Source organism: Portunus trituberculatus, chromosome 10 (genome assembly GCF_017591435.1).
Source record: "Portunus trituberculatus isolate SZX2019 chromosome 10, ASM1759143v1, whole genome shotgun sequence".
Classification (NCBI taxonomy): Eukaryota; Metazoa; Arthropoda; class Malacostraca; order Decapoda; family Portunidae; genus Portunus; species Portunus trituberculatus.
In genome coordinates this window covers 162,004-181,554 of record NC_059264.1, presented here as the reverse complement: position 1 = coordinate 181,554, position 19,551 = coordinate 162,004, and the positions used below count along the sequence as shown (strand labels likewise).

The window sequence follows — 19,551 nt, the reverse complement described above, 5'->3', positions numbered from 1 at the left end:
TAGCAATATACAGAGTGATGATTGGCATGGAAAAAATGGATAGGGAAGATCTGTGTATGTGGAATGGAAGAATGTCGAGAGGGCATGGGAAAAAACTAAAATGGCCACTTATAGGAGAGATGTGAAATAATATAGCTTCCTCATAGAAGGGTGGAAGCATGGAATAGTTTAGACGTGGAAGTGGTCAACGAAGGAATATTCATGATTTTAAGAAAAAGCTGGACATTAATAGATATGGAGAGGACAACACGAGCATAGCTCTTTTCCCGTATGTTACAATTAGGTAAATACAATTAGGTAAATACACACACACACACACACACACACACACACACACACACACACACACACACACACACACACACACACACACACACACACACAAACAAGATTAGAAGAGAGAAGAACAAGAGGAGACATGATAACTATGTATAAATTGGTGAACAAGATTGACATACTGGATAGAGAGTTGATAAAGGTGACCACAAGTAATAATCTGAGGACATGGAAAAAGCTAATAAAGGACATCTGTCTAAATGAGTGAGAAAATACAGTTTGATCGTAGCATTGATAAGTGGAATAAACTGAGCAGTCATGTCGTTGACAGGTGTGTCAATCAGATGAAAGAGAGATATGACAGGAATGGACAAGGAGACAGGACAGAGAGAGCTGGGCCCTGTACACAAATGGTAAATACACAAACAGGTAAACACACACACACACACACACACACACACACACACATGAATCATACAAAGGAGACCGATTAAATTACAGAAAGGCTGATATTGAGAATCTCAAGAACTATTTTAAAAACGTAAACTGGGAAGAGATGGAAAACTCATTAACGGTTCAAGAGAAATATAACTTATTTTTGGAAATATACAAAACTGTTCCGAAATATAGACCTAAAGAAGAAGGAAAGAAAGATTGGTTTAATGCAAGATGTGCTAGGGCAAAGGAGAAACGAGATGGAGCATGGAAAAGGTGGAGAAGAAACAGAAATCCAGAAAATAAGGAAAACTTCAAAACAGCAAGAAATGAATATGCTAAGGTGAGAAAGGAAGAAGAAAAGAACTATGAAAAGGACATTGTCGAAAAATGTAAGGAACAACCAAAATTGTTCTACAGATTCATAAATGGAAAAATAAGACAAAAAGAAACAATAGAAAGGTTAAAAGGAGAAACGGAATGGTGGAAGACCCAAAAGTATGGCAGAACTGTTAAATAGTAAATTTCATGAGGTCTTTACTAAGGAATCCAAATTTGAAAGACCACAGGGTAATAGAGAGACTGTCTGTCTATAAAAAGTTGAAAGAGTACAAGAGAGAGAAAGAATGTAGGGAAGAACTAGCAAGGCTCAATAGATGGATTGACTGTAAAAGGAAGCACATTGAGATGGATGAAGAATTACTTAAGACAACAAAATATTATCAAATAGCCAGAGAAATAAGGACGATAGTTAAAGATATGAAGTCCAAGTGGAGAACAGTAGACGAGCGGAGTGCCACAGGGTCAGTATTGGCACCAATACTTTTTCTCGTATATATAAATGACATGCCAGAGGAGTGAACAGCTACATAAATCTGTTTATGGACGATGCGAAACTGTGCAGAGTCATTAAACAAAAAGAGGATTGTGAAATACTACAGGAAGACTTAAACAAGATCTGGAAATGGAGCAAAAAATGGGAGATGGAATTCAATGTGGACAAAAGCCATGTCATGGAAATGGGAAAAAGTGAAAGACGACCAGTGGGAATCTATAAGATGGGAGATGGAGTAGAACTAGAAAAAGTAAAAAGGAAAAGGACTTGGGAGTGACAATGGAAGAAAATAATCAACCGGTTAGCCATATTGATAGAATTTTCAGAGAGACGTATAATTTGCTAAGGAATATTGGAGTAGCATTTCACTATATGGACAAGGAAATGATGAAGAAATTGATAAGTACTAAAATAAGACCTAGATTGGAATATGCAGGAGTTGTGTGGACTCCCATAAAAGAAACACATAAGAAAATTAGAGAGACTACAAAAATGGCTACAAGAATGGTTCCAGAATTTAAAGGGATGGCATATGAGGAGAGACTAAAGGCAATGGATCTACCAACCTTGGAGCAGAGAAGAGAGAGGGATCTGATACAAGTTTATAAATTGATTAACGGAATGGATGAAGTGGATAATGAGAAACTGATCCTGAGAGAAGAATATGACTTTAGAAGCACAAGATCGCATAGTAAGAAACTAAGGAAGGGACGATGTCTGAGAGATGTTAAAAAATTTAGTTTCCTGCAAAGATGTGTTGAGACTTGGAACAGTTTGAGTGAGGAAGTGGTATCAGCAAAGAGTGTACATAGTTTTAAAGAAAAATTGGATAAGTGTAGATATGGAGACGGGACCACACGAGCATAAAGCCCAGGCCCTGTAAAACTACAACTAGGTAAATACAACTAGGTAAATACACACACACACACACACACACACACACACACACACACACACACACACACACACACACACACACACACACATGAAGAAAAAGACCTTGGGGTGACAATTACCAATGACCTATCGCCAGAGAGACATATAAACAAAATAATTGGAGAAGTATTGAACTTATTGAGGAACATAAGAGTGGCGTTCGTATATTTAGATGAAGAAATGATGAAGAAAATAATTACTGCAATGATAAGACCGAGGCTTGAATATGCAACAATACAGTGGGCTCCGAACTTAAAGAAACACATAAGGAAACTAGAGAAAGTACAGAGGGCTGCAACAAAATGGTGCCTGACTTAAGAGATTTGACTTATGAAGACAGACTGAACAGAATGCAACTTCCGACCCTGGAAAACAGAAGAGAAAGGGGAGACCTGATAGCAATATACAGAGTGATGATTGGCATGGAAAAATGGATAGGGAAGATCTGTGTATGTGGAATGAAAGAATGTCGAGAGGGCATGGGAAAAACTAAAATGGCCACTTATAGGAGAGATGTGAAAAAATATAGCTTCCCTCATAGAAGGGTGGAAGCATGGAATAGTTTAGACGTGGAAGTGGTCAACGCAAGGAATATTCATGATTTTAAGAAAAAGCTGGACATTAGTAGATATGGAGACGGGACAGTACGAGCATAGCTCTTTTCCCGTATGTTACAATTAGGTAAATTAGGTAAATACACACACACACACACACACACATCCGAAGCACAAGATCGCATAGTAAAAAGCTGAGAAAAGGAAGATGTCTGAGAGATGTTAAAAAATATAGTTTCCCGCAAAGATGTATTGAGATGTGGAACAATTTAAATGAAGTAGTGTCTGCAACGAGTGTGCATACTTTTAAAGTGAGATTGGATAAGTGTAGATATGGAGACGGGGCCACACGAGCATAAAGCCCAGGCCCTGTAAAACTACAACTAGGTAAATACACACACACACACACACACACACACACACACACACACACACACACACACACACACACACACACACACACACACACACACACACACACACACACACACACACACACACACACACACACACACACACACACACACACACACACACACACACACACACACACACACACACGGTAGCAGTGAGTAGGTACGGGATGTATATCGAGGAGTTGTGACCTTGTTGTCCCGGTGTGTGTTGTGTGCCTGGTCTCAGGCCTATCCGAAGATCAGAAAAAATGAGCTCTGAGCTCTTTCCGTAGGGTAACATCTGGCTGTCTCATCAGAGACTGCAGCATATCAAACAGTGAAACACACACACACACACGTTGCTGAGGAACTGCACTGATAAGACTTTGCCGAGCAGCTCTTAGGGAAAGCACTTCAACAATCATTGGAACCTGACCTAAATGTATGTGCAGGGGGGAGGTAAGGGGCCATAAGGTACTCCTTAGGAAATAATGGAAATGGGGGGATGCATTTTGGGCTGGCCCCCAACATACCACATGGGTTAAAAAAAAAAAATTATATATATTTCTATTAGCTTTTTACAAACCTTGCCCCCAAGAAAGCATTGTTTTGTAATGCATAAAGTTAAATCTTACATGGAATACCAAAAAATAAAGCAGAGATGAGATCGCCCCTCAGATGAGACGGAAACTCACGGCAACTCGGATGCTCATTCTTCTTCGTGTGACCCTTTTAGCTTGTGTTGTCTTTCACCACAATAGTTATGTTTCCACTCCTCTATTGCCTGCTATAATGAATATCATATCTTAGTATTCATATACGCTCATGCCATGAGGATAATCTCGACTCTGTGGCACTGAGTGTTAGTGAATTATTAATGATCATACCGCAGTATTTCATTAGTAATTCACTATCACTCAGTGCCACGGAGTTGAGGTTATCATCATGGCATGAGCTTATATGAATACTAAGATATGATATCCATTATAGCAGGCAATATAGGAGTGGAAACATTAATTTAATATCGTGGTGAAAGACAACACGCAGGCTAAAAGGGTCACAAGAAGAAGAAGTGGCCGAGTCGCCGTGAGTCTCAGCTCCGTGTGTGGCTTATCTCATCTCTGTTTTAATTTTTGGTATTCCATGTAAGATTTCACTTTATGCATTACAAAACAATCCTTTCTTGGGGGCAAGGTTTGTAAAAAGTTAATAGAAATGTTGTTTTGTGAACATAAACGCATATATAAGAGAGTAACACCACCTCCAGAGGTGGTGTTCCCAGCAACCTCAGAGCAACCTGAAAGCAACCTTGTCACCGTCCCTCCAAGCGTTCATGGAAGACATTTCGTGGCAGGAGGTTGCTCTGACGTTGTTAAAGAATCTTGGATCAGGCTCCAGGAGTGCTAGAGACAGAGGCGGGGAGCCAGCCAATCGCAGCGAAGCTTCTGCGTTCGGTCCCTCACCCAGCAAATTGAAACCCAGAAAATTCGCTAAAATGGATGTGGTTGTACGTTTTGCGGACTTTTAGGACTAAATTTACATAGTACGTAAAGCCGGAAATTCGTTAGACAAACGTTTGTTAACCCTTATGCTCCAGCGATCATATATGAACGATTGCATCAGTGCATCCGTAGCGATGGCAATCGTTCCCGTAATCAAGAATTTTTACGCCTTATGTTTGAGCTCCACGCGCGGTTTCTCGAGTCAGATGGCGAGTGGAAGTATCTGGCTTCTTTTTTCCTCCCATAGTGTTGCCACTAGCTCTGTATATTTAGGGGTAACAAAGCTATTCTCCCATTCTGAGGGCGACACTTGGCAACCCCAGCGACCTGCCGTGTCGAAAGCACCCTGATAAGAGCGAAGGGACGTCTCAGTTCATAACTCACTATGGAACAAGACAGATAATTTTTATTTAGCAGTGCTTCTGAGCCTGACTACAGTGACAGTGATTATGAGGAAGAAACTGAAGAAAGCGAAAACAGCAGTAGTGAAGACTCGGAAAATGATTCAGAGGATCCACCTGTTTTCTCAGAACAGAGAGAAGACAGAGATAGTGGTGATGGAGAACAGACTCCAAACATCGTATTGAGAACCCAGAGTGGCTCACGGAGACACAGGCTTGCCTCGTGTTCTGGGAAGACGATCAAGGGGGCGTGTGTGTGTGTGTATGAGAGAGAGAGAGATGATACCTACATGTTATTTGCTTGAAACTTGATATCAAAAGGGGTGAAAGAATACTCTCTCTCTCTCTCTCTCTCTCTCTCTCTCTCTCTCTCTCTCTCTCTCTCTCTCTCTCTCTCTCTCTCTCTCTCTCTCTCTCATTGGAAGTGTACAATTTCTCTTCCAAGATGAGAGGGAGAGAGAGAGAGAGAGAGAGTGTGTGTGTGTGTGTGTGTGTGTGTGTGTGTGTGTGTGTGTGTGTGTGTGTGTGTCATCGCTCACCGAGCTGTTTCTGCTTGACGGATCACACAGCAGGCGGAGGATGAATCCTTGATATGTCAATAACTTTCAAAGGTCACATCGAGCTAGAAAGTACATCATTATATTCAGATTAACAAAGAGAAAATAATTATTAGTATTCAAACAGTCTTCTACCATTTTTACCCGTCATGGGATATTGGAAAATAGTTTAATCACCGGAACATAAGGGTTAAGCGGAGTATTACTGTGTGTATATATATATATATATATATATATATATATATATATATATATATATATATATATATATATATATATATATATATATATATATATATATATATATATATATATATATATATATATATATATATATATATATATATATATATATATATATATATATATATGTGTGTGTGTGTGTGTGTGTGTGTGTGTGTGTGTATATATATATATATATATATATATATATATATATATATATATATATATATATATATATATATATATATATAGTCATTCTACAAGTTTTCAATGAAAAACTTTATTAATATGACTTGAGGAATTCAAAATATTTTTGATAATGTATTTCAATATTTATTTCATTCATTGATTCATTTATTACTTCTTGGAAGTAAAGGTTGACATATTCATCCCTGTAGAGGAGGCCTTCACGGGAACGTACACCTACAGGTGGCTGTGGGGCAGGTGGGTTCCTCACCAATATACCCTTCTCCATTTGGTTCAGGGATGTTCCGGGCTTTGCATATATTATGCAGCATGCCACACACCTGGAAGCATGAGCAATACAGAATAATTATTTGTAATAAAATATTACAATGATTTTGAATAATACTTATAGTATGAGCTTAATTATTACCCTGAAGAAGTAATACTAATATCACACTGTTGTTATCAACCTTTCTTCATCTGTATGTGCAGCAAAGATGTCACCAATGGGATGGAATTGATCCTACTTAAAAAAACCTTTCTGCGTCAACACAGGCTTGGATCACCCAACAAGCATTCTAATGCTCAATAAGTTTGGGCTCATATTGAGAAAGTGCATGTTAACTTATGCACTTACATTCAAAACAATAAGATGCAGTTTTCTGACCTGCTCTGTGCTGTATTCCTTGCCCCATAATGTGCACCTAGCTTAACTTTGCTATGAGTTGAAACAATATAAAAATGTCTAGTTAGTGAAAACTAAAAGATTTATTACTGAATTTGACAATGTAATACATCTATATCTACATACCTGAGTTACTTTGGTCACATAAAGTGGAGGAGTGACTCTGATTTCACTATGAAGGATGTGAAATCTCCATTTCCACTGGTCAATCCCTCTTTTAATGGTACTCCTTGTCCTTTGGTGTTCTGTAATGTTGTTAGTCATACTGAATATATTGCATTTACTTTTGGATATATATATATATATATATATATATATATATATATATATATATATATATATATATATATATATATATATATATATATATATATATATATATATATATATATATATATATATATATATATATATATATATATATATATATATATATATATATATATATATATATATATATATATATATATATATATATATATATATATATATATATATATATATATATATATATATATATATATATATATATATATATATATATATATATATATATATATATATATATATATAGTACAGGAGAGAGAGGACCCACAAAAGGACGGTGGGTCTTCTCTCCTGTACCGTGTATGCTATTGACGCCTGTTTTTCAAGTCATATATATATATATATATATATATATATATATATATATATATATATATATATATATATATATATATATATATATATATATATATATATATATATATATATATATATATATATATATATATATATATATATATATATATATATATATATATATATATATATATATATATATATACAGGTAACATGATTAACGTGATAGATGCGTTCCAAGAGGCATCGCGTATGTAAAAATTTGCGTAAAATAAACTTATAATTCTCATAAGAAACAATAGATAATAGGGGAGATGTGGGATGTGGTCCAAAAAAATTTGTACAAAATACTCTATTTATTTGGCTAAATTAACTTATTTTTTTTATTATTTACCATTCTAAATACTAGAATTTTATTCAAAGTAAAGGGAAAAGCAAAAAATAATAAGAGAAAACAACAAAACAAAGAATATGTAAACACAACACTCACTGCGTCACTGCCTTCACCACTCACACCACAGTCACTCACCATCTCCCTATGAGCTTTTCCATTTGGCCAAATTAACACGTTTTTATTATTTACCATTCTAAATAATAGAAGTGTATTTAAAGTAAAGGGAAAAGCAAAAAATAATAAGAGAAAGCAAAAAATTATAAGAGAAAACAAAACAAAGAATATGTAAACACAACACTCACTGCGTCACTGCCTTCACCACTCACACCACAGTCACTCACCATCTCCCTCTGAGCTTTTCCACTTTATCAAAAATCCACTTATCAAAAATAACCCCACAGTAGAAAAGTAAACACTAGTAAAAAATAAACGCAAGATGCCAATGTCTTAATTCACCCCTCACAAGCACATGCTGTTACTGTCCACCTCCTAGTCAAGGACGTCATCATCCACCTGCACTTCCTCTGCTTCCTCTGCTTCCATGGGATCGTCCACATCCTCTTTTGGTACTACATTTTCCACTGGTGTTTACTTGAAAAACTGCAGCATGGTGGTCTGGCACTTTTTCTTGGAAAATTCTTTTTGCATCACTGTGTAGCAGAAGAGTGCGTCCATGGCAGTGGAGCTCCCACCTATTGGCCAGCTGCGGAACTCTCTGGTGCTCAGTTTGAAAATGCGGTTGGAGCAAATCGCATATAAGCAAACTGATCTCGTAAACAGGGGTGTGGAGTCGGATTTTCAAAAGTCCGACTCCGACTCCAGTAAATTTAAATGTTGCGACTCCGACTCCGACTCCGACTCCAGGAAATTTGAAGGTTGCGACTCCAACTCCGACTCAGTTTTTTTTTTTTTTTTTTTTTTTTTTTTACAGTACGATTAAGTATTTTTTTTTACATCAGGGATGGTGGCCAAGAGAAAAGATTAAGCAAAAACACACCCAAAAAAGACGAAAGTTAAGAGAATCAATACTTACATATTTTCGAGTCAATCCATAATAAAAGTGTACTTGACGATTATATAATTATTATGAATTAATAAAATTATCTTATATGTAATGCTTGATTGGACACAACCTCCACAAAGTCAATTTCTCCCAATTTGTAGGAATCTCCAATCTGCATGAAGTGGAATCTTTACTCGAAAATTTATCATGTAAAGGAGTCGGAGTCGCTCATATTTTTACGGACTCCGACTCCGACACTGATTCCAATTCCGACTCCGACTCCGACTCCGACTCCGACTCTGGCCAAAAGTAGCCGACTCCTCAACTCCAACTCCGACCCCACACCCCTGCTCGTAAATTTAATTAATTATAATATTTTTTTAGTTGCGTATAAACAAAAACCGGAAATCAAACACGCGTAAATCAAGAGTTATATGTATATACAAGTATAAGTGCACCTGTCTAACATTTTCTAATGAAACTACTTCATGAAAATTATCAAAATAAAAATTCTCGCACATGACAATAGAAAAAAAACAACTAAACCAAACCTCACTATATATACCTAACTTAACTAAACCTAACCTAACCCATCTTAACAATATATGTGACAGGAAATTAACTAAACCTTATCTAGCCTTGATGATAAGTTTGGTAAGAAAATAAACTAAACTAACGAAACCAAACTAAACATAACTAAACCTACCTCAACAATGAACTAAATCTAATCAAACCAACTATATACTTCTCTAATCTAAACCTAACTTGCTTTACCTTAATGATAAATTTAGTAAAACTAATATCTTAGGAGCTCACAATTTCTAGTGTAATGTGACCCAGTAGTTAGTTAAGAACTTTTTTATGCCATGAGATATAGCACCCTAATCTAACCCACTAATCTCAATAAGAGGAAATTGATAATTGTGAAAATTAACCAAAAACAATGTATAGGTATAAGTATGTGCAATATGGAATGAATGAAACAAACTATGTCTAATATGAAAAATATTAATGGTGCAAAACTTACCTATTGTAGTTGGAGTGTGGGCCAGACAGAGGTCGAAGATGTAGTGTCAGAAGCCACTTTTTACTGGGGTAACCACTGTCACCCAGTAGGTGGCATCCAGCTGTTACTGTCCCCCTCTCAAACCCCTGGTAGAGTTCACTTTCTCTAAGAATCCTTGCACGTCAGTCACATATATAATTCCTGCACAGTCTAACTGGTACTTCTTTATCAGTTCTGAGTCACTTAGTTCAACCAAGGAGTCTCTACACTCGTGCAAACTTCTCAGGTGGCTTTGTCTCTGTCCCAATGCCTCCGCCATGTTGACTGTTATGATTCACCATAGCGACGCTATTCCTGCTCCCACCCAAACATAACAGGACCACAAGTTTATGATTAACTTATGTTAGACATAAGACTTATGCTTCAAGTAAGTCATGGTTTCTGCCATCTTGTAGACTTATGCTTGACTTATGTTGAACCATAGTTTTATAAATACAGGCCCTGACTTCTTCATGCTAATCGTGAAACCCACTTGATCCAAGGTCGAGGCAACATATCGTACATCAGTAATAAGTTTCTGTTTTGAATTTGCTATCACAAGACAATAATCAATGTAAAACCCAAAAATGGGAAAAAGGAACCTTCAATTATTTAATAAAGAGCCAAGGAGAAGAAAAATATTAGAAAAGAAACCTGAAGAAACATCTGAAGCTCTCTCAACAATATGCTGCTGAATAAACTCTTTATGGCTGCATGAGCTGCTTGTCTGTCCCTGACAGAGAAATACAATGGAGAAGGAACATGAGATTGCAAAGGAAAAACATGAAAGGAAAACAGATCCTTACCCAGAACAATGTTATGTACCCAAGGATCACCGGATAATTTTGCCCAGAAATCCAAGCAACACTTAATCTTACCCCAAAAATTCTGTGGGGTTTTAACCAAAGTAAATGCACCTGGGGAAGATACCAAGTTAACCCTTGGTAGTGGAGAAAAAACAGTACAAGCATTGTTATCACCTTCCCTTCCCCAGAAACCCCATGGTTGGGGTTGTTCCAGGAACCTCTAAATCCCTTTCGAAAGCTAGTGTGGTTTCTCTTCACCTTAAACCTCTTAGAATTAATGTGTTTCTGATTCTCCTTAAATTGTTTAACAGTATAAAAAATGGTGGTTTCAAATCATTTTTCACCAGTCATATTCTTATCTTTAACAGTTTTCTGAAGAGATTCTGCTTTAATTAAGTTTGTCTGTAATGAGATCTCTCCTCATTAGATTCGAATAATTAAATACTGGCAACAACATGCTAAGACTATCATTGACCCCATTACATACTTCTACCATGGCAGGGATGTCTGAATTAGCAAGGCTGTCCACAACTCTAATTAAATTTAGGAATAAGTGCCTTTCCTAGTAAAGAGTTAGTTTGGGCTAACTTGCTCTCCATTTTATGACTGACTATGAGGGTCAAGAGTGGAAAGAGCATGAGAGTCAGACTCTGGAACCCTCAATTCCTTAATATTGGATGGAATAGACCACTGTTCTGCCAATAGTCTAGTTTCCTGATCATCAGGCACTATATGTAAAAAAAAACCTGATGTCCTTGGCCAGAACCTCAGTAACAGCAGGACCATTCGCTTCATCAACATAAAAACCTGCTCCTAGTTTATGGCTAACAATCATATGGTGATCTGAGGGCACAGGAAAACCAAGAAAATCCCTTTCTGAACTAGTAGAAACCCCCATATTCACTTGGGAGGCAACTTGGGAAGCCCAAACCAGAGTTGGGTATGCAGACACACCAGTTGGATCCTGTGTAACAGGGTGGGTTACATCATCCATATCAGGTTCCACATCATCACTAGTGTCACTATCAGTTAAACTCACTGAGTCTCTGCTCACCTTCTCTCTTTTGCCAAGGCTGTAACCTACACAGGTCTTTTTTTTTTTTTTTTTTAACTACCACTGCAAAGGCTATCCTCCGCCTCAACAGACTGTGAAGGGCAGGCATCCACTCCACTATCAGGAGAAAGACGCAAAGACTTGTTCAGAGGCTGGGACTCGCCGTCGCCAGACTCTGAGGAGCGTCTAGATCGCTCGCTCGCCATCATGAAAACAGCTGATGACCAAGGTAAATAACGTCCTCTGTGGAAGAGACGATGCTGGCATAACAACCAAATAGTTGATGATGATTATGTCATACAAGACATACAAAACGGGGCAGGATATGTAAATCTAAAAGGAAAATAAAAACAATTTCCCATAATACATACCAACCTGGAGAGGGATTTGAGTGGAGTAAAAAAGCCATTGACAATCAAGCAATCGCCTGTGGGTGATACCACACTTAATGTCTTTGCACACTACACTTATTACACTCTGTGTACGTCTCGTTGAGCAGAAAACACATAAAAGTTTGTTATGTCCTCTGCATCCCATTAAGTGGCCACAGTGCAGATAAAGCAACCTCAGAGAGCCACCATGTAGAGACACACAATAAACACCAACTCCATCAAGTAGCCGCTGACAAGCGACCACACGTCTCAGCACTGGAAGCGTCTACTGTGTTCTGAGCCTTGTACCAGTGCACCATAAGTCATCCATGATGTCACACTATTGGACCGCACAGCTGATGAGGAACTGCTCTGTCCCCTCCTTCCTAAGAGCAGCCCACTGGAGGACACATTCAGTCTTTGCCGACCATTATCTCTGTGACATAATGAGAAAGAAGGGAGATATTTTCACCTTGGACCTCATAGTATGATGACTACCCTTGGTTCCCACCCCACAGGAAGGCCATCCAGGCTGCCTTTCATGGGGGCACTCTAGTATTAGCCTGCCACCTTCGGGCTGGGATAAGGGGTCAGTAGCTGAGTCTAAGCACCTTTCTCGGACTCACCCTCTCAGACTGGAGTCTGAGAGCACCCTCTCAGACTGGAGTCTGAGAGCAACCTTAGGGCATTCAACAATGGTCGTCTAGGGCTCTCTGGTTTTTTGAGACACTAGAGTAGTGGAGAACTCCCATGTACCCAGCTGCATTCTCCAGCATCCTCTCTACTTCACCTCAATCAAAGGTTAGTGTCTCCACAATGGACATTCATTTCACCCTCTATGCCTAGCATTTAGACTTCTGCCTCCCTCAGTGTTGGAGTCTGCTTTTTTTTTTTTTTTTTTTATGAAAAACAGGTCTCTGTGATAGGAATGTAATTTTTAGAACTAAAATCAATTTCTTCACTTACCTGTTTTTCATATAAGAAACAAGTGCCCTCTCTTCCTCCCCTCAGTTTGATTCCTAACATGAGAATTAACTGAGGCAGCACTCAGCTGATACCCTTGACAGCACCAGGGCACCTTGCTGCCAGGTGTAGTGAATTTTTAATATCAGCAGAAGGAAATTAAATAGTGGAACTAGATAAGGTGGTGAGGATGGGATCGGACAGATGTCCATGCATAGGTTTGAATCCCACCACATACCACCTAGATACTTTGCCATTTGTCGAGTGGTTTAAAGTTACCCACATGTCACTATGGTACCCAGGTTCTAGGTGGTTACACCAAAGATGCACTTGGGGGGTGATATGATCCCTAATACAGGTACCACTACAAATAAAATTGCCGTTGCCACTAATGGGTGGAAGCTGAACATCGCTTCCCATACTCTTCAAGTAAACCTACAGGTGCTATAGGCCACAACTTAAAAAAAAAGAAAAAAAAATAATAATAATTAATTTTAGTTTAAAAATTACATGTTAAGAGAAAAACGGAAAGAGTGAAATGGGATGACAAAGTTGGACAAGAGACAGTGGAGATGATGAAAAATATTATGGAGAGAGAGAGTGCAACGAGAAGACCCAGTGAGAGGGAAATGGTATGCACTGAAGTCAGGAAGAGGGTGTCATGTGGTGTAATGCTAGTAGCATTGCAACAGGAGTTATGTAAGAAATCAAAGTCGAAGATGCAGCTTGGTTGAGAAAAAAAGGAGACTTTGGACACATCAGTGTTGCTGAAATGGATGCAGTCAACCAGTCAACCTGGCAGTGAAATGAGACTTGAGGGAGGTTGAAGTTCACACTGACTCAGTTGTGGTTGGGTGGTTGAGGTCAGCATTGTCAGCAGAAAAGCGCATTTGAACAAAAGGAGCCTCTGAGATGATTGTAAAACGAAGTCTAGGGATTCTGCAGGAGTTGATTGAAGTGTGCAATCTGAAGTTGAACACAGCATTTGTCCTGTCAGAGAAGAGCAAAGAAGAAGCTCTGACAGGAGTAAAGAAAGCTTAGCAAGGAGTGCTGGAGGAGGAGAATGAGACAGAGTTGTGTTATGTTGGGCTACCAAGTGTAAAAGAGCTTAATCAGACACACCACATTGGAGTTGATAGGACACTTTGTGGCAAGGAGAGTTGACCCAGTGATTACAAAGGAGAAAGTGAGGTAGGTGGTGAGGGAGTGTGACAGGTACCAAGTGATAGATCCTGCATCAGTGGTGCATGAACCAGGAAGTTTAAGGTTGGAGAGTGAGACTGGAAGAGGTTGGCAGTAGATGTGACACATTACTGACATCAGTTGTATTTATTTGTCCATGGTGGACTGCAGACCTGGACATGTGGCCACTTTGAGGGAGTTAAGAGCAGAGAGTGCTGATGAAATTACAAGAATATTGAACGAGACTTTCCTAGAGAGGGGACAGGTTGAAGAAGTACCAATGGATAATGGTATTGCTTTCAGGTCACAGGTGATGAGAGAAATGTTAGATAAATGGAATGTTAGTCATTACTTTAGAGCTGCATACAGACCAAGTGGAAATGGATTTGTTGAGAGGCATCACAGAACAATTAAGGCCTTGGCTGAGAGAGGACAGATTATGCTAATAGAAGCAGTGTTTTGGTACAACTTGGCCCTTAAGTCAGACTTAGATGAAGCAACAGTACCACAAAGAGCGGTATTTCGCTATGAGTGGCGACATCCTTGTAAGATTCCGACTGAGGAGACAAAAGCTATTGCCACCATTAACATTGGAGAGGAAGTTTAAATGAAGCCCCCTGATGGCAAGTATACAACACAGTGGAAGAAAGGTACGGTAAAGGATATGCACTCTCATAATACCCTCAGTGTTGGTGGGATTGCTCATCACGTCCTGGATATAAGAAGAGTAGTGAAGAAGATGGGAGTCAAGTGAGGTTCAAGAAGTTAAAACTGTTGTTGCTTTACATATGTTAAGTGGGTTATTTAGTGTATCAAGTTAATGAATTGATCTTAAGATCAGGGTGGTGTATGGTGTAGATAGAGATAATGATTGGAGAGATGAGTGAATGGTTCAACTAATCGCTAACTACTGATTGAGAATGGTTAGGGTGTTAGTAGAATGTTAAAGGTGAGGAGGAACAATGTTCAGGTGGAGAGGCAGTAAGCGGAAAGAAACGAGAGAGGGCGAAGTTCTGTTCCATTGAAGGCTGGACGGTCGTTTCATTTTCTTAGTGACGGTTGGAGATGGTGTGACTGGACTTGTTTTTTTCTTGGAGGGACTACTGTCTACCAGCTTTTCCCCTTGTGTCTGGTGAGTGTGCTGGTGTCTAACTCTACATAGTGCAGATTTCAAGGTTACCGGAGCCCCAGTCAACTGTGTTTCGCATTTATTTTTTTATTTATTTATTTATTTTATTTTATTATTTTATTCAATTTTTTATTTTTCAATTTTTTTAGTTTATTTATTCATTGATTTATTTTGTTTATTTTATTTGTTTATATTTTTTGCTGACTCACTTGTTCCTGCCGACACTACTGGTTATTCTGACCGAGGTGTGTGTGCATGGTCATGGTGTTGGGGAATTTTTATATTCCCGTTATTTAACTATACTTTCTCTCCATATGAGCATTTGATAGGTAAATCTTGTAGTTAAAAATGGCTCCAAGCTGAAAGGGTACGTGGCTACTCAGAGTCAGACTTTTTAGAGTGTCTGTACACTGCTGGCTGGCTGACCTTTCAGACATTACTCATGTGACCTGGTTGTTGACCATCGAATATGGTCCTGTCATCCAAAAAAGATTACACGCTACTCCTTTTATTGATGATGTTATGAAAATTATTACCTTTTCACATTTTTTTGTCATACCATGGTAACTTGTCATTCCTTTGATAGGAACACCTAACTCTCTGCTATTGTGCTTTCTGCTAAAACATTTTATTCCTATCATACATACTTAAAAAGCCACACATATGTCTTTTTGTATACCATGGGGCTTTTCACTGGAATTTATGGGCTAAAGGAGGTACTTTTTGTGGTACTATGTAGTGCATGGAATTACTGCTATTATGCACCAGTTATTCAAAATCTTTTGGGTTATAACCACATGATAGTTGAGTTCTATTTTATATGTACTTCAATTGAGACATAATTCTTTGCTTATTTCCCCAATCTACCCATCCATCTTAGCTCCTAATTGTTCACAATGAGGTATCATATTTAACAGCATATAGGGCACACCTTTATCTAGTACTTTTACTTACTCTAACTGCATGCATCATTATTTTATTGCTGGTATTAGTATCATTACCAATATTATCACTTTAAAAATTAATTATCATAAGAAAGAAGGCAGTCTAAACTTGAGCTGTGATGCATGTTTATGAATATCAGCTGATCGGCACCTTAATTTGATGCCATCTATTGGTGAAGAGTAACAGCAAGTTCATGATCATAACAAAACACATGAGCACCATCACCGTTATGGCAGCAGGAGGAAAGAGATCAAGCTACACAATCTTCCACAAACTACAAGTGATGAATTATTATGCCAAGGAGCATGGCAATAAAGGAGCAGCAAGGGCTTTTGGACCACCACCTGCAGAAAAAATTATAAGTTTGTAGCAACAGCAAGAAGACCAACTGAGGAGAACAAGGAACGATAAATGTTTTCTGCTTGTGTAATGTGTTGCTAGATTGCTTTCAACAGTATATGCTTAAATACACTAAAAACTTTTTTTCTTGAATTTGACTCGCTGAAATGGGTGTCCATCTTACCTGTGCATTCTATATGCCATCAAATACGCTAAATAAATGTTTTTTAAATACAGTGGTACCTCAAGATACAAAATTAATTTGTTTCAGAGTGGCTTTCGTATCATGATTTTTTCATATAATGAGTCGCGTTTTACATGTAAATCGCCTAATTCGTTCCAAGCCCTACGAAAACACCACATTAAATTTTATAATAAGGGTAAAACTATAATGAGACAAGAGCCTAATACATTTGAATCATTCAGTATACCTAACCAAACTGTTAATACCTGTAAATGAAGTAGATAATAGAACATAATGCAATAATAGATGAAAAATAATAATACGAAAATGTGGAACCTTACCCTTCGAGTGAGGCAGTGTCGAAAAGCGAAAGTGGCAGCAGAGGTGGAGGGCAAACGGCAGAAAATATAGAAAACAGCAAGAAACATTAACACTTAAGTTTACGAGACACTTAAAATTTTTTTTTTTTTTTTTTTTTTCTTTTCCAGTTTCTAAATTTCATCAATTAACACTTAACTTTACGAAATGCTTAAGATTAATTTTTCTTTTTTCAGTTTCTAATTTTCATCAGATTCTTCTTCCCTTCTCTGTTTTCTCAGATCACTTTGACCTTCATCTTGACTCACTAATGGCCTCTTTGAAAAATAACGATCCAAGGAATTTTGTTTCTGACTACTTTTAAATATGTTCCTGAAATGACTCCGGCAAATGTCATTAAACTGCGCAAGAAGACGACCTGTGTGAACCTTTTTGGGGTGTTTCTTTTCTATGAATTCTGCCACTTTATCTTATGGTGCGTTTATGGCGCGCATTTTTTTATTTTCTGTGCGCAGGAATTTCGAGTTTTGTTTCATATCTTTCATATGCTGAGCAATTTTTCATAATATGAAGCGAAAAAATCTTCCCATATCATTTTGTAAAATGAAATTTTCGTATACAGAAGCTTTCGTATCTGGAGGTACCACTGCATATGTTGTTATTATGATTCTTAAGTTTTTATACTGTATGATATCTTAATTTTTATACTAATATATGGTATGAAACCTGGGCAAAACACAACAAAAAAATGACAGCTTGGAGGTTCTAGCGTCAATCTGAATTATTGTCATAGGTTCTTCACTTTGGCTATTGCAATTTCGGCTATCACGCAGTGATAAATGCATCAATTAAGTGCAGTAGAAGAGGATTGAGTGTAATTTACAAATATTTCTCTTCATATTTACAATATACAGTGGTACCTTGAGATGGACATCTTGGAAATAATGGTGACGCCTTTGGAAGGTTGCAGCTTCTTGATCTCTTCCTTCTGCTTGATGATTGTGGATATTGTAGAAGGATTGCGGCCATACTCCTTTGCCAAGTCGACGATATGAATGCCACGCTCATACTTTGTGATAATTTCATGTTTTGCTTCTATCCTGATCATTTTCTTAGGTTTTTCTTTTCACTAGCTTTGTCTTTAGCTTTGAGACCCATGGTTAATAACAAAATAAAGTATACATATCCAAAATAAAACGAAAAATGAGCACAAACACAACGAATAACACAACGTGTTTGAACAATGAGGCGTCAACAAACAAACTGAGCGGGCAGCAGCCGACCACAGATTTTGCTACCTAGCGTTCGCTTCTACAATAATTATTATCATTCATCGTATCTCAAATTTTTCGTTTTATGTTGGGGCATAAATTTTCGAATATTTCATGTCGTATCTCAAAATAATCGTAAGTTAGGACGACCGTATCTCAAGGTATCACTGTATAGTATGTAAGATTTAAAATTGTATAATTTGTATAATTTTTAGCACTTCTCATTTAATCACAAGAGGTTTGCATGTTCATGGAATGATTCAAGAAGCTTGGCTGCTCAACTGGCGTAGCATACATTGATTATCATCACATAAAGATATGGCAGTCACTGTTTCTTGTCATACATTCTCTCTAACCGTAAGTTACTCCTTTACATATTTCAGATGTCCATTGACCTTAAAAACAACCAGCTACACATTGGCACCACAGGCACTTCTACTGCATTCTTAAGTGAAAGTGAGCTTCCAGACTGTGGGAGGCTGACACGGCTCAATGAGGAGGAGGCACGATTGCAGTCTGAGAGAATGGCTGAAGACAGAGCACTGGCTGAGGCTCTTGCTGCTAGTGCTAAAGAAGGTGCTGGGACCTTTGGTGAAGGTATGTGGTGGGGCTTCACCTGTTTATGATACAAATTACCTCTTTCTAAGATTTCATTTTTTTCTTTTGTTGAGGCTTCTATTGTGTTCTTAGCAAAGTTTTTTTTATTTTCTTTTGATGTAATAGTCTATCTCTTTAGCTGTTACCAGTGTCTTGCCTCTCTGTAATGTTTAATGGAAACACTGAGAAGTTGATCTGAAAGCACTTGAGAAATTTAGCATATTATCAATTTTTTCCTAACTAACCATCAATGCAATTTTGACAAGCCTTAACCAATCTGTCGCTTTACTTGGTTGCACTATTACAATCTAGATGTAGAGATAACTGCTTGTTCACATA

General features: G+C 37.8%; 1 protein-coding gene across 5 annotated transcripts in view; it reads left to right on the top strand.

Annotated features, from left to right (window-relative positions):
- Positions 1-19,551, top strand: part of LOC123501952 (protein DDI1 homolog 2-like) — an 80,475-nt gene that overhangs the window by 48,489 nt on the left and 12,435 nt on the right. For all 5 annotated transcript variants that reach the window (XM_045251070.1, XM_045251067.1, XM_045251068.1 and 2 more), the window contains one exon: positions 18,999-19,212. In XM_045251070.1, the coding sequence (XP_045107005.1) occupies positions 18,999-19,212 (214 nt within the window). The remainder of the gene's footprint in view (positions 1-18,998; positions 19,213-19,551) is intronic.